This window comes from Gossypium hirsutum, chromosome D08, assembly GCF_007990345.1.
Source record: "Gossypium hirsutum isolate 1008001.06 chromosome D08, Gossypium_hirsutum_v2.1, whole genome shotgun sequence".
NCBI classification, from domain to species: domain Eukaryota; kingdom Viridiplantae; phylum Streptophyta; class Magnoliopsida; order Malvales; family Malvaceae; genus Gossypium; species Gossypium hirsutum.
Window position 1 is genome coordinate 7759503 of NC_053444.1, and position 15028 is coordinate 7774530.

The 15028-nt window shown below is 33.4% G+C and overlaps 2 protein-coding genes across 3 annotated transcripts; both read right to left on the bottom strand.

The window, feature by feature from the left end:
- Positions 1-708: 708 nt before the first annotated feature.
- Positions 709-3754, bottom strand: LOC107915874 (pentatricopeptide repeat-containing protein At1g02150). Its single transcript, XM_016845071.2, has 2 exons — positions 3290-3754; positions 709-2359 (listed from the first exon to the last, which is right to left on the bottom strand). Exons 1-2 carry the CDS (start codon positions 3653-3655, stop codon positions 1121-1123), a joined length of 1605 nt encoding a protein of 534 aa, XP_016700560.1. The 5' UTR covers positions 3656-3754; the 3' UTR covers positions 709-1120.
- A 5744-nt stretch (positions 3755-9498) lies between these two features.
- On the bottom strand, positions 9499-13448 carry LOC107915915 (probable WRKY transcription factor 12). 2 transcript variants are annotated; one of them, XM_041099763.1, is made up of 4 exons: positions 12606-13448; positions 12448-12527; positions 11856-12023; positions 9499-9908 (listed from the first exon to the last, which is right to left on the bottom strand). In XM_041099763.1, the coding sequence occupies exons 1-4, from the start codon at positions 12846-12848 to the stop codon at positions 9875-9877; spliced, it is 525 nt and encodes a 174-aa protein (XP_040955697.1). In that variant the 5' UTR covers positions 12849-13448; the 3' UTR covers positions 9499-9874. The 2 variants fall into 2 exon arrangements, with proteins under 2 accessions (XP_040955697.1, XP_016700595.1); XM_016845106.2 differs by having other exon boundaries at positions 9499-9901; positions 12606-13445.
- Between the last annotated feature and the right edge of the window lie 1580 nt (positions 13449-15028).

Consider the following 15028-nt stretch of genomic DNA (forward strand, 5'->3'; position numbering starts at 1 on the left):
GTTATCTTCTTAAACTTGGTACCAAAAAAAATTAAACATAGGATATGCTTGGCAACTTCTGTACTAGATCAGGGTCGTCTTCATCTTCTAAGTTATTGTTTTGTTGTTAATGTTGCATGGCTTTTGTCCAGAAAATTAACAACAAAACAATAACTTAGAAGATGAAGACGACCCTGGCCACGGGTCTGCTTTATTTGTCTGCTTTTGTTTGGATTCACGGACTTGTCAAAATTTTGACCTTCTGAAACATCATCTAGTGTGTGGTGATGATATGATTCTTCCATGTATGAATGCTCATGGGGGTATAGCCTGATATAAATATTCCAGCTGGAAAACAGAAAATGATGCACCACTTTGTTTTACACATCAAAATACCGTTGTTTGTGATAATCAAATTAGCAACGAAACTTACAAAACTGGGATTCGTTTTTTTTTCTTTTTTATATTTGACCCACCTTTGCTCCCACTTCTCATCAATGATCAACGCTTCAGATATTAAAAATATTTTACCTTAGAACCACTTGAGTACACTTTCACTTATATCTCTGCATAATGATGATTTCAATCAACTTTGGAGATTTAAACCGAAATAAAAGTAACTTGAAAATGCCTTACAAAATCATTAATAAAAAAATCCTCAAAACTCTTCCTTTTTTCAAAAAACAAATTATAGTTGGTAAATGATGTATGACATGGGACCAAAACAGCTTTAAAATTTTGAAGCTCTACATATAGGTTCAATCAGCTTTCCCAGATATGTTCAATGAAAATTCCTAAGGTGCTAGAAGATTTTATCAATGGCAACAGTTTAAGGATTCCAAGTCATGAGAATGGTAAACTATCCATATCCCTTCCACAAATGGAAGAAAACTCTTGCCCCTTGAGCAGCTTAAATTGGAAAATTCATACATTTGAAACAAGGGTAAAGGAAAGGGCTCCAGCAAGAATTCATGTAGGTGAGTTTTTTACCAGCCAAGTGAAGCTTCCCCTGCACAAAATGGTTGGGAGAAATGGCTATAAGTTCACTTTCCTTGCCAACATCAGAGCATATGCTAACTCATGGCTTCCATGAAAAGATAGATACAAAACTTTCCCTGCACTTAAAGATTTTAAATAATAGTTATCCCGCACTGCCCTGCAGTTGGTTGAGAAGCACCTCTGAGTCATCATCCTGATTCTCATCGCCTGAACTATACATTGGCAATACACTTTCAACAGCACTATCAGATAAGCCAATTTGTGATGCATAAACTTCATTTTTGAGATATCCTGATTGCTGTAACAATCCCACCACAACCTCCCTACTTTCCGTGTCCTCTTTTTCATCACAGAGATTAAAGAAGGCAGAAACATTTGTGGGCTTTGGCCTCCAACTTCTTGAACCTTCAGTTGCAAAAGCTTCCTTTAGGCAAGATAGAGCCTCATCGATCCTCTCCTCTTGAATATTCCCTTCAGCGAGAATCTCCCATGAGCTTGAATTCGGCTTTCCTCCCACATCAGCTATGTGATTGAAAAAGCTCTGAGCTTTATCCAAGTTTCCTTCTTTAACATACAACCCCATTAGAAGATTTGCTATTCTAGGGTCATAAGATGTTTTAACTGATAGCCACTCTTCATAAATCTTTTCTGCCCCTTCAATATCACTGGCCCTAACCAGAGATGATATCATAGCATGATAACCCAAATTTGGAACACTGGGGAAAATAGACTTGTAAACCTTCCATATCCGATACACCTCCTCTTTATTACCAACAGTACCATAAAGTGTAATAAGGTAATGATATGGTATACGATCCCGACCGGTGATCCTACTCTCTACATTTCTCAAGCATTCTTCAGCTTTTTCAGACAGTCCCATCTTGATATACATGGTAGCCATTGTGCTAAATGTAGTCCAGTTTGGATTGATACTCCGATCTTCTTTCATCTGCTCATATACTTGTTCCATTCTTTCCACAGATCCTTGGGATCCACAAGATGACAACCAGATGTTATAGGAATATATATCTAGACGTATGTTTTTTTCCATCATTTCAGAAATCATTGACTCAACTTTATCATACTCCTTAAGGTTCATATATAGAGTCATCATCACATTAAACGGAAGGGGATGCAAGGCATAACCTTTATTCCTCATATTGTCAATTAAAGATTCTGCCTTTTCTTGCATTCTTGCCCGCACATAGGCATTCAGAAGGGCCCCATAGATTCTCTTGTCCTTCAAAGTATCAGGGAGTTGAAGGAAGAAATCTTCGGCACTTGAAACTCCACGCACCTTAGAAATAAGGTCTAACTGAATTGCAGCATCACTTGCAGAAAATCTAAACCTCTCTCCTCTATTGTTCATCCACTCATACACCTGTACAATTTTGGAAAAGTTTTTTAAAAAAATGCCTGATGGAAGAACATCAACAACTCTACTGAACAAAAGCGATAACTAATTTTAACTTCCCTAAAACAAATTGACAATTCTACCGGGCCTTCCACTATAGTAATCAACAACAACAACGTCTGCTTAGCCTTTTACTGTGAACTAGGCTCCGCTAAATGTACAACAATACGCTATTTTGCCTAAATTTTACAACAGACTTGCAATCATTCTAAATTCAGCATCCAAAAATATTACCAAAATGTGCAAATACAAGATAAAAACGATAAATCCTACGCCATCGATAAGTTGAATAATAATTATCTTCATTTCACTATGCTTTATAAGCAGAAACAAAAAATCACTCACAACATTGTGGATCTTTTTGGTTGTTTGGGGCACCTCCTATGTCAATTAAGATAGATTCCTCAACTTATTTTGAAGGAAAATTAAGAGCTATGCCTAAAAAACCTGTTGCATCAACTGTAAAATATTCTTTGGTCCTACTTAAACCCTAAACTGTGTCTCAAACTCAAAGAGCATTCATCAATATCACCTTACCCCTGTAACTATAGCTTGCAGCAAACCCATCATCTAGACAAGACCTTCAGTTCAGGTGATTCATTGCAATGAAGAGAATGAGAAGGTTCATAAAAAAGGCTTTAACTCCACTCTCTAATGTAATAGGTTCATGTAGCAACCAACAAAGAATTCAACTTTCACGAAGAATAACACATACAAATGCAATTCAAAACACCAAAGCACCAAAAGTTAGGGAAGAATTAGATTGCCCAGTAATTATTAAGTAAATTATAGAGTCAAGCAATCGCTGTCTACAACAGATTGCCAAAAAAAAAACCCAGAAATCGAAACACACTAGAAGAGAACACAAAATTCCCTCTTCTTTTTTGTTGGGTTTACCTCAAGTGCTTGCTTGAAACGCTTGTACTTCCTTAACTCCTTGACAACCCTACAAAGCTCCCACTTGGTGAGCTTCCTACCTCCTTTTTCCCACTCATTCAACACAGAGGCAGAACCCAATTCAGGGTTTTCCATGAGCGATATTTTCTTATATAGAGCGTTCCATTTGACCATGGGTCTTCTTTCAAAGTCCACGGTCCCATAGCTATGGACTTGAGATATGGAACACATGACCGGCAGCTTCTGAAAACTTGGGGTTCTGGAAAGGATAAACTTGGGAATCCGGCATGGGAGCTGCCGAGAGTAAGAATCGGCTGAGGAGATCGAAACACGGTGATTCAGCAACGATGAAGGCTGGAGAAGCATTTTTTTTTTTTGTTTGGCTAAGGGAAGGGTTTAAGGGATTACGCCCAAAAGTGAAAGTGAAGTGGCAGATATTTGGTTACTTACTGAGCTTGAAGATAGAGTTCGGGTGGAATTACCTTTATGCCCCTCTTTATCAGGCTTCTTTTTCGTGTTTCTAAAGTTTAAATTTGATGATCAATGTTTTTGGGTGCTAAAAGAAGTTGTATTATTGAGGCTTCTTATTCTGGCCCAATAGTTGTTGTATTATTGAAGTATCCGATTTCGAAGGTTTGTCCCATTTTTTAGAGGATTTAGATAAAAAAAATATTAAATATATAAAATAAGTTTAATTAAAAAATTAGATCAAATTGAAAATATGAATCGATATCGAGCTTAAATATTCAAAACTCAATCTTGACCTGATTCATTTTCATCATAAAAGTTAAATCATTCAAAATATCCAACAACAGTTAAATATTTTTTTTTGAATAATCTCATTATATATTCTAATAAGAGTTCAAAGATAAAAATAATCAAGACTCATCTCAACTACAGTACAAATAGAAGCCGATCCCCTTTCATTTATTTCTTGTATTCTCTTTCATATTCCATTTCTTCATTCTATTCTACGCGACTCTCTAGAGTTCATCTAAGTGATGTGCGCAATACAAAGTTCACGGTACAGAACCCTAGTTGTTCATCCTATTGTCTTGCCTCATTCGAAATGAAATAAATAAAAAATTCTCTTCAAAAATCAAGAATCTCAATGATGTATTGTCTTTTATTTCTTTTTATTTATTAGCCTATCCATAAGAATACGAATGAAACCTCAATTCCTTTGATTGAGCTAAAAGAGAATGTGCAAATATTCCTTAAATATTCGAAGTTGTAATTAGTTTCTTATCATTTAATGAGCTTCTTGTATTTCATAAAAATTGGGAGCAATGTAATCCTTACGTAAAGGCCACCCTATCCAACTTTCAGGCATTAAGATACGTTTCAGTCATGGATGATTTTCATAAGAGATTCCCAACATGTCATAAGATTCTCGCTCTTGAAAATACGAATTGTACAAGCCCAATTTTTATGCCCGGGCCCAATTAAAACCCAAAACCCATTACAAACTAAATCCAAATAGGCCTAGACCTAGCCCAACCCAAACCCAACCAACCTAAACACAAATAACAGACCTTAAACAAAATTAAAATCCCAACCCAAATCCCAGCAGGCCCAAACCCAACCAAATTAACCTAAACTCTAGCCCATTTTCAGAAAAAGAAATCAGCAGCCACCTAACCCTAGGTGCGCCGCACCTAGGGTCATCCACTTGCGATGTCGCCGCCTCCAGCGGCCACCAACTCTGCCACCGGCCAACCACTCCCTGCAAGGAAGAACAAGCACGCAAGAGAAACATTAGAAAATAGATAAAAAAAACAGTGTTGTAAATGGCTATAAAAGCCATCTAAAACCGATTGTAAGGCGAGGGGATTTTTTTCTTTTTTTTCTTTTCTTTTGGCTAAAGCCGAACATGCTGTAAAAGGAGAGGTTTTTTTAGGTTTCTTTCAGAAATAAAAAAAAAAGATCCAAGAAAAACAAAGAGCAAAGAAACACAAAGGTTTTCCTAGTTTCTAACTTTATTTATTTATTCGTTTTTCTACTTTTAATTATTAATAATATACATAATATAAATATATACTTAACATATAAAAAATAAAAAAATATCTTTTTTGATTACACGGTGGTCAGCGCAACGGCGGCGGTGTTGGCCTGATTCTGGGCTATCCATAATAATACGAATGAAACCTCAATTCCTTTGATTGAGCTAAAAGAGAATGTACAAATATTCCTTAAATATTTGAAGTTGTAATTAGTTTATTATCATTCAATGAGCTTCTTGTATTTCATAAAAATTGTGGGCAATGTAATCCTTACGTAAAGGCCACCCTATCCAACTTTCAGGCATTAAGATATGTTTCAGTCATGTATGATTTTCATAAGAGATTCCCAACATGTCATAAGATTCTCGTTCTTGAAAATACGAATTGTACAAGCCCAATTTTTATGCCCGGGCCCAATTGAAACCCAAAACCCATTACAAACTAAATCCAAATAGGCCTAGACCTAGCCCAACCCAAACCCAACCAACCTAAACACAAATAACAGACCTTAAACAAAATTAAAATCCCAACCCAAATCCCAGCAGGCCCAAAACCCAACCAAATTAACCTAAACTCTAGCCCATTTTCAGAAAAAGAAATCAGCAGCCACCTAACCCTAGGTGCGCCGCACCTAGGGTCATCCACTTGCGATGTCGCCGCCTCCAGCGGCCACCAACTCTGCCACCGACCAACCACTCCCTGCAAGGAAAAACAAGCACGCAAGAGAAACATTAGAAAATAGATAAAAAAAAAAGTGTTGTAAATGGCTATAAAAGCCATCTAAAACCGATTGTAAAGCGGGGGGGATTTTTTCTTTTTTTTCTTTTCTTTCGGCTAAAGCCGAACATGTGTAAAAGGAGAGGTTTTTTTAGGTTTCTTTCAGAAATAAAAAAGAGGATCCAAGAAAAACAAAGAGCAAAGAAACACAAAGGTTTTTCTAGTTTCTAACTTTATTTATTTATTCGTTTTTCTACTTTTAATTCTTAATAATATACATAATATAAATATATACTTAACATATAAAAAATAAAAAAAAATACCTTTTTTATTTTTCCAGCCACTGTGTACGGTAGGCCGGCGCGGCAGCGGCGACGTTAGCCTGATTCTGGGCAGTGCCCAGGGAAGAGGAGAGAGTTGAGAGTGTTTTTGAGAAATTATTTTTTGAAGAGGAGATAAAATGAAAATTTTTTTTAAATTTTTTTTGATTTAAATAGGGGAGTAAAAAGCGTCGTTTTGCTCAGCCTTTTAAAACGCCAAAACGGTGTCGTTTTGGCTTTGACCTGATCCGCCCGACCCGCTCCAAGCCAGGATCCGCGCATTTTTTAGCGGAAGGGCTAATTGCGCTTTCAGCCCTTCCGCTTTTTAATGATTTTTCAATTAAGCATTTTTGTTGTTTTCAATTGCACCCCGTAATTTGTTGCGTTTTCATTTTGGTCCTTAATGGAACCATGCGTTTTGGGGAACAGGGAATATTGCTTGTTTGGTCCCTCCCAGTTATTTGCGCATCCAAATAGGTTCTATTTTTAATTTATTTCAGATTTGGCCCCAATCTCGGTTTTAAAATTCAAATTAGTCCTTTTTTTTATTATTCTTGTTATGTTATTGATTATTATTATAGGTATTATTATTGTATTAGTTTATATATCTATTTACCTTTTATATATTATTTTATTTTATTATGTATTATTATTTTAATTCTTTTTATCATATATATCTAATTTCATAATGTCTTAGTTTATGTTTTTATACTAATTCAATATTGTCTATATATTTTTAATGATTTTACTTTATAATACATTTTAAATTTTTTTTATTTATATATACTTCTATACTTTAAAAGTTAATAATATTTTATACAATACTATTATATATATATATGAATTGTAATAAACTATTTTTATTCTACATACATATCTTTGATTTATGTACATATACATACATATATATCTCTTTACATTTTTAACCTTATTCATTTTCTTTATTGCTATTTACATGCTCATTATTATTTTAAAAGAATGTTTAAATTCTATTCGTTTATTTACTTGTTATAATATGATTGGTTTGTATCTTATATTTATTTTTGATGTTTGTTCGTATTATTCATACTTACATTACCGAATTCATTTTTGTTTTGTCACGTGTATTACCATTGTGTTTTATTTCTACTATATCGCGTTAAATTGTTTTCATTCAATGCATAAATTATGATTTTTGAATAAGCGAAATCTCGTGTTTAGATTCAAGAAAGTCGTATCCTAACTTATTGGGTTTCGATTTTCACGATGAATCTAAATACATGAGTCCTTTTTTCGAAGCTAAGCTTTAAACGACCTCGGAAATTAAGAAAAGGTCAAGTCCTAACTTACTGGGCCTTATCCCTTTTTTCTAAAATCCGAGATAACTAAATATCTTTTTAATAAATAAATTTTCGACATTCATTCGCGCATCGGGAATTCAAGACATTGTGTCCTAACTTATTGGATATAATTCTCTTTCTCGATTAACATGAAATATGCCATTTTTCTAAAAATTTTCAACATTTCAATAAAGGATCGTATTTTAAATCTCTTCAAAGTTTTCAATTTTCAACACTAAGACATTAAGTAATCAACTAGGTATCAATTTTGGGCGTATCGAGGGTGCTAATCCTTCCTTGTGCGTAACCTACTCCCGAACCTGTTTTTCTGAATTTCGTGGGCCAAAATCATTTTTTTAATAAAATCAAATCGTTTATTAAAAAAACTACTTTTCAAGGTGACCCGATTATACCTTATCAAAAAGGATTGGTGGGGACTCCCACAATCGTTTTCATTTTTCAAAACCCAAGTCGACCCCGTTTCATAAAAAAAAATGGTGTCAACACGAATCATAATCTAATCCTATCTGCTCTTTTTTGGCACAATATTTAGAACTACTCATAGTCTCTTCCCAACTCATAAATAGGAGGACAATGCGCTTCAGCGCACTTGAACCCATGTCCTCCTATATTGGCAACAATACTCATGCCAATCAAGCTGAAACTTAATCGACAAAAACTAAATATTTTTAAAGGAAATGAAGTAAGAATTTTTTAAATCTCTAATATCATATTTCAAATTATATTTTCTTTTCTTTTCAAATAAGTTAGTCATTTATTTTATCTCAAAAACTAAATCAAGTTTATGAAAAATATTTTATATTATTTTAACTATTTAAAAAAGAAAGTGCCCTTATGAGTCACCCTTCGGCTCAATTTTAACATTTAATCTACTATACATAAAAAAAATTATTATACATAAAAATTTATTATATATAAAAATTAATATTTTCAATAATTTAATTTTTTTAACATGTTTAATAATTCGCAATAAAAATTACTAGATTGATAGAAATTTTTCTACAAAAAAAATTTGAAAATGATAAGTAGATAGAATCTACTTATCACTTAATACATAATAAATTCAATTATTTTTTATTTTATTCCATTTCATTTCATTTTATATTATATTATATTATATTATTCCTTATCAAACAATTTAATTATACCAAGTATTTAATTTTAAGTAATATACCAAATAGATTTTAGTACTTAAATTTAGGACTTAATTTTCCAACACTAAGAAGAATTTGGTGTTTTCCTATATTATGATTCCAATGGAATATGATTACTTGAAATATGATTGATGAGAATGTCATTGTCAAGAAAGTTACTTTATAACGCTTTATTGATAAAAATCCCGAGAAAATTACATTAACACATTTGGCATGCTCACCACTTTGTGGGCAATGTAATAGTATTGTACAAAATTATTCTTATTAAATAAAAATATAGTATTTATGTATTTTATTTTCAATAATTTTTATTATTAACAAATATTTGAATTAATCCACGAGATATGATTTGTTCACGTTCTGGTTGAATCCAAGTTCATTTAAAAATAACTTGTATATTAATGTAAGATTGTGAAGGTATAAATTTTGTAAAATTTTCTCGTTACATTATAGGTATAAATTCAAGTGTATTCATATATTGCGTATATGACTTGAAATCCATTTACATGAGAAAGTAACATTCCCATCAATTATTCAAGGAATTGCTTTGTTTATGGAAAATAAACTAATTTTTACCAATTAAATTTCATTAAAAATGATGTACTAAACGTATTCTTACTTTGAACTCTCAATTTTATATCCACTTCATTAGTTAATAATTATCAAGACCAATAATTAATTCAAACAATTATTATTAAGAAATGTACAACTCTTAATTTCTTTTAAGATTAAAATATCTTTTATGTCTGAAAAATAATATTTTTTCAAATGTTTATAAAATATTTACAATATTGATCTCAAGAAAGGAGAGTGAAACTTGAAAACAAGGACTGAAGCTATAAATTTACTGATCTAAACCACTAAGATAAACCAACTAAACAAAACCATATCGTACTTGTGTATGCAACAGATGAATTAGAAAGAGGAAAAGGGTTGATGGTCAGAAGAATTAGAATCATGAGAGGGAGAGTGGTTGTGCCTGCCTTCGTAAGTAGTAATCACCATTCGACAATCCTCCGACAATCTTTCAACCCTCTTCTTCACTCTGCAATTATTCTGCGTACACCGATAATAACTCCTGCCATCTCCAATATATAACACATAATCAACATTACATCTTATTTGCACCACATTTCTCATATCATTACTTGCTTCTAAATTAAACACAATACTTGGAAATCTGCTTTATAAGTAGCTAGCTAAGCTTACTGATCCCTATAGCCCTACTATGTTTGTGTGTGTTGAGGAGGACCGTATACTCTGAGAGAATATTTCGAAATGTTGTCTTTGAGGATGCCAATCTGGTCCCTCAGCAATTGAAGATATTGTCTTCCGGGAAAGGTTTTGTCCCCCTTGCGAAAAGCCGTGTACGGTTTACGGAAAGGGACGCCACAACCGTACGTCCACGTACAGTCAAGGCATCTCTTCGTGAATCATACACGGTTCTTCGCAAAGTGGAACAAACCCTCCCTTGAGGGACAATATTTTCAATTGTTGATGGACCGAATCGACATCTCCAGAGATGACACTTCAAAAATTCTCTCAGAGAAATTGATTCCCCTAATAAGACTAATCATCACCATTCCTAGAACTTTGTCCAAATAGAGTAATATAGAGAAAACAATAAATTGTAACAAAAAAATATGAAAGTTTGAGAGGTGAGATATTTTATATTAAAGTTTTATTATACCTGTAATGTACATTAAAATTATAAAATCTCTAAAATACAGCAGTCAAAATACTATAACAAAAAGAAATTAGGTAAATTGCATTGGTAGTTACTCAATTATTGGTAATTTTTTTTAGTTATTCAATTATGAAAAGTTATAAAATGGTCATTAAACTATTTGATTTTGTCTTTTTTGATCACCCGCAGTTAAATAGCTAACTGAAAGATGACATATCAACTTTTAAAATTGACATAATAGCAACTTTAACTGTCAATACTCACATATAGTGTAATTTTAGTTTTTTTTTTATAATTTTACTTTCTTTTGTGATCGTTTCACCTAAAAAGCTAGAAACAAATTTATCAGCTAAATTTGATCGAAAATAAACCAAAAATAGAAACACTAAAAAATCCAAGATAAAAATTTTCATATTTTCTCATTCTTTTAAAAGTAACCATTAATGTCACCAAAAAAAGTAAAATTGCAAAAAAAAAGATCAAAATACACAATTGGTAAATATCAAGGGTTAAATTTTTTAGAATCAAGATTAAATTAACCTAATATGTAAATATTGAGTGCTAAAGTTATTATTATTCCAATTAAAAGTTGACAAGCTATCTCTCTATTAGCAATTTAATAGCATACAACCGAAAAAGAAATTTACTAGAAAAAAAAAATTTACTAATAATTGAATCACCATTAATATAATTTAACCAAAATTATTTTATATAGATAATATAAAGGGAGTTTATAAATGTTTATGAACTCAACCTTTAGTTTTTAACTAAGGGTATTCACCCCATACCTAATAGCAAAAATTATCTACTAATGATCTGTGCATGTGCAGAAATAATTTACTCGTGTGTGAGAGGTGTAAAAGGAAATGTTTACATGCCCATCTTTTTTAGAGTACTATACGTTCCATGAGTCCATTCCACTTGGAACTTAACTTTAACCCAATAAGTGCTTTGACCACTATTCAGGCAAAAACCAGCGACATTAATGCAAGTCAAATGAATTCATGATTCAAATACTGCAAACCTTAGAGGAATATATATACCAACTTAAAACTGGGAAACCACCAAACATGCACAAACAGAAACCAAGAAATCCAACTAAAGTTAATATTCGTAGTTTGAAAATAATGCCAGCACTATCCTTCCCCTCTCCTTCCACACAAATGATATTCCAATATTATGCCTGTATACTGTGAACATTCTATTCTAATAGTTTCTTATAAATATTTTCATGATTAATAACATTGGGAATATTATTAATCTAACCTTGGCTTAGAATTGGCTACTTATATCCCCCCCATGCATATACAGTGACAAGGAAAACGAGCATATATAGCAAAAGTACCTTGGATGAAGGCTGTTTTTGACAACCTTCTGCCCATATTTTCTCCACTTGTAGCCGTCGTCTAGCACATCCACATCGCTCCTCGTTTGGAAACAAAACCTTGGTTCTCTTAGCTTTCTCCTTACCTTATTATTCAAATTACCCTTCTCTGAGGCTGACCTCCTCCACCTGCCAAATCCCCTAACTTTTTTAACCCTTTTTGTAATGGAATAAATATATATATGCCATGGGATTTGGGTATAAATGCATATCAAGACTTTCCTTCTTCATGCCCACTAAGAAGAAAGAGAAAGTTGGACCAATATATATGGATATGCTGTAGCTGGTTTAGCTAGGCAAGAAGATATGGCTTATTACTAATATGTTTTAGGTTTTCCCCTCTTCTGTTACCAAAAAAAAAAGCATTCCATTAATTAACAAGTGAAGCAATAACCCTTTTAGCCTAGATTTTGGAAAGACCTCAAGAAGATATATAGCGTGTTGAATATTGTTTTGGTGGGGAGTCTCTGTCAGTACGTATGCACTTGAGAGAGAACCTGACCTCTATAAATTAAAAAGAAAAAAAAAAGGAGAGCTAAGATATGAAAAATACCATGAATTATTATTCCTATCGTTGATGTTACTGGAGTAATTCTCGCCCTCTACAGCTTTGGGATCCAAGGTCCTCCCTACCTAAAATTTTACCAACACCAACATTAGATACAAAGATCAGCAATCTGTAAAAGTTGTCTTGTCTAACTTATAATATACCTGGTTGTTAAGACCAAACGCCACGGTAGTGGTGGAATTGGTGGTGTTACTGTTACCAATCGTGGCGTTATTGAGAGGCTGAGATGTTTGATGATGATGATGATGATGAGAAGACTGCGCCGGAGCCATGAAACTCATCATCTGGTTTTCTTCATACTGTACAAACCCCATTTCGTGGATCGCCTGTGTGGTTGAGAACGAAACTTGTATCTCATAATTTGAGACTCCCCTTTCTCCTTCCATTATTTCTGCCAAAACCCCCCAAAGAAAGGCAAAAAACAACCTTCTTCTCCTTCGGTTCCTTAAAAATTGCTTGCAAGTTTTTCGTGATAGTGTAGCAACTAGGTTAGGTCGCTATTATTGCAGTATATAGGCCGTTCTGCGACTTGTGTTCCACACATCCACGCGAGAGTCGACGCAGTCTCGGGTCTACTAGTAAACGCTAGATGGAAAATCAATACACCTCCTGGAAACTATTCCAGTCTCATCTTGTTGAGCGTGCGCAAGACCTTAGCACCCATTGTTTTTCTCCAGTGCCACAGTAACAGCAAATTATTAAGGGGCCGGGGGTATAAGGTTGTGTACAAGAAAGGAGAGAGAGGACCAGGACATTTATTATGAGCAAATAGTCGGTATTTCTTTGTTTTTTCTTTTTATAATCAAGTTAGTTTTACTTTTATACGTTAATTTTTTTTCTTGAAGTTTGAATTTAAGTATTGTACTCAATGTTTATGAAACTCTTTTTGATGCATGTGTAAGAGAGCTGTTTGAAGGGGACATATATCATTTCTCTTATTGACTATCATGTTTTTGATATGTATCCTGTCTCAAGTCATGATGTTTTATAGCTAAGGTATACACAGGATCAAGATATATATGACTATCATGTTTGGGTACTTGATAATGATAATTTAATATGCTAAGACTATAATTATAATCGCTATAGACAAAATGTTCTTAATTGATTGGTAGCATCATGTTTCATTCCTCCATGTTGGTTGTTAAATGTGTCTCAAGGTTTTGTATTTAACAATATTTCAGTAATTTCATGGTAACGTACGCGACGCACGCCATCAATAGCAATTAAATATTATATTAATATGAGTGTTTCACATTTTTCATTATAATATGAATTTTTCCATGATATATCAACATTTTCATTTCTTTTTTTGTACCCAAGGAGAGAACAAAGGGCTGTAAAATGTTTGTCAAATCAGAAAGGAATATAAATATATATATATTTTATTGTCTCCCCCCACCAGCAGATATAATTTTTTTGTTTTCGACTGACACAATGCATGCACTAAAATTGTGCTCATGAAAAGAGAGAAAATATATGAAGAGTGGAAAGAAAAACATAAATTCAACCATTAAAACCAACAATTTCATCTCAATATTTTTGGGATCTCTTATGTAGTGTTTTGGTATGGAGATGTCCAAATGCAGGCTCCAAAGATAGTTTTTTTGTGTTATGTTTAATTTTTTTTAAACATATAGATTAGGGTTTTACTGATGCGCTGTGCTTTATAAATATCAAAATATGTAAATATATAAATAAGGGTACTGTTGGGCCTTGATTATGATTCTTCAAGCATATAAGCTAAGGTCATGTCATGTGGGATAGTGTTCATAAGCAGGATTAGAGAAAACAAAGCATTAAAACACTAAAACTCAGTTAAAAGTTGGCAATTTAATAAATTAGGAAAATGAAAGAGGGGGAGAGGAGAGTGATGGAGGCAATGAGTGGTGGGTTATATCAAAGCTTCCATCCATGTCCAAATACAGCCGAAAGATGGAAAACGATTGAGCCTTTCATATCTTGTCAAACCTCATTTACAGTACCCACTGGAACCACCCCCTTGCCTGCAATAAACTGATATATATGTATATACACATTGTCCTTCCTATTTCTCCCCCTTTCCACTCACTCGCCACATGTTACTTCATTCACAGTCGACCCCCCCCCTCTCCTCTCTTTATTCCTGTCCATGAAAGCTTCCTCCCAACTCCCAACTCCCTCCACCACACCACCAACAAGAAGTATTTATGGGTGTAGTTATCTATTTTTCCTATCTTTCTCTCTCAACCACTTCCGCTCTGTCCATACATACATCACACAAATACTTTAGAAAGCAAATTTTTAATGTAAACTTAACCAGAATATAACACTAATCTCGAGTCCAAAACCTTTATGCTTTGTATCACACAAAAAATAATAATAATTAATTTCAAGGAAATAACATGATTACGATGGATAATAAATTGTTGGGCTTCTTAATTTGACTTCATCTCAAGGTAATAACTAAAGTTTATGTGCTGCTTGTCAAGCGATTACTTGATTTATAAGGCATTGAAATGTAAGTGTAGGAGTCAGCCTGCGGATTTGGAAAATCGAAATAATAAAATGTTGAGATAAGCAGTAT

Coding starts and splice junctions, on each gene's coding strand:
- LOC107915915 (XM_016845106.2), bottom strand. CDS start 12,848: ATGGAAGGAGAAAGGGGAGTCTCAAATTATGAGATACAAGTTTCGTTC. Junction 12,528..12,605: donor CGTTTGGTCTTAACAACCAG/GTATATTATAAG, acceptor GTAAAATTTTAG/GTAGGGAGGACCTTGGATCC. Junction 12,024..12,447: donor GATAGGAATAATAATTCATG/GTATTTTTCATA, acceptor GGGATTTGGCAG/GTGGAGGAGGTCAGCCTCAG.
- LOC107915874 (XM_016845071.2), bottom strand. CDS start 3,655: ATGCTTCTCCAGCCTTCATCGTTGCTGAATCACCGTGTTTCGATCTCC. Junction 2,360..3,289: donor GTTTCAAGCAAGCACTTGAG/GTAAACCCAACA, acceptor AAAATTGTACAG/GTGTATGAGTGGATGAACAA.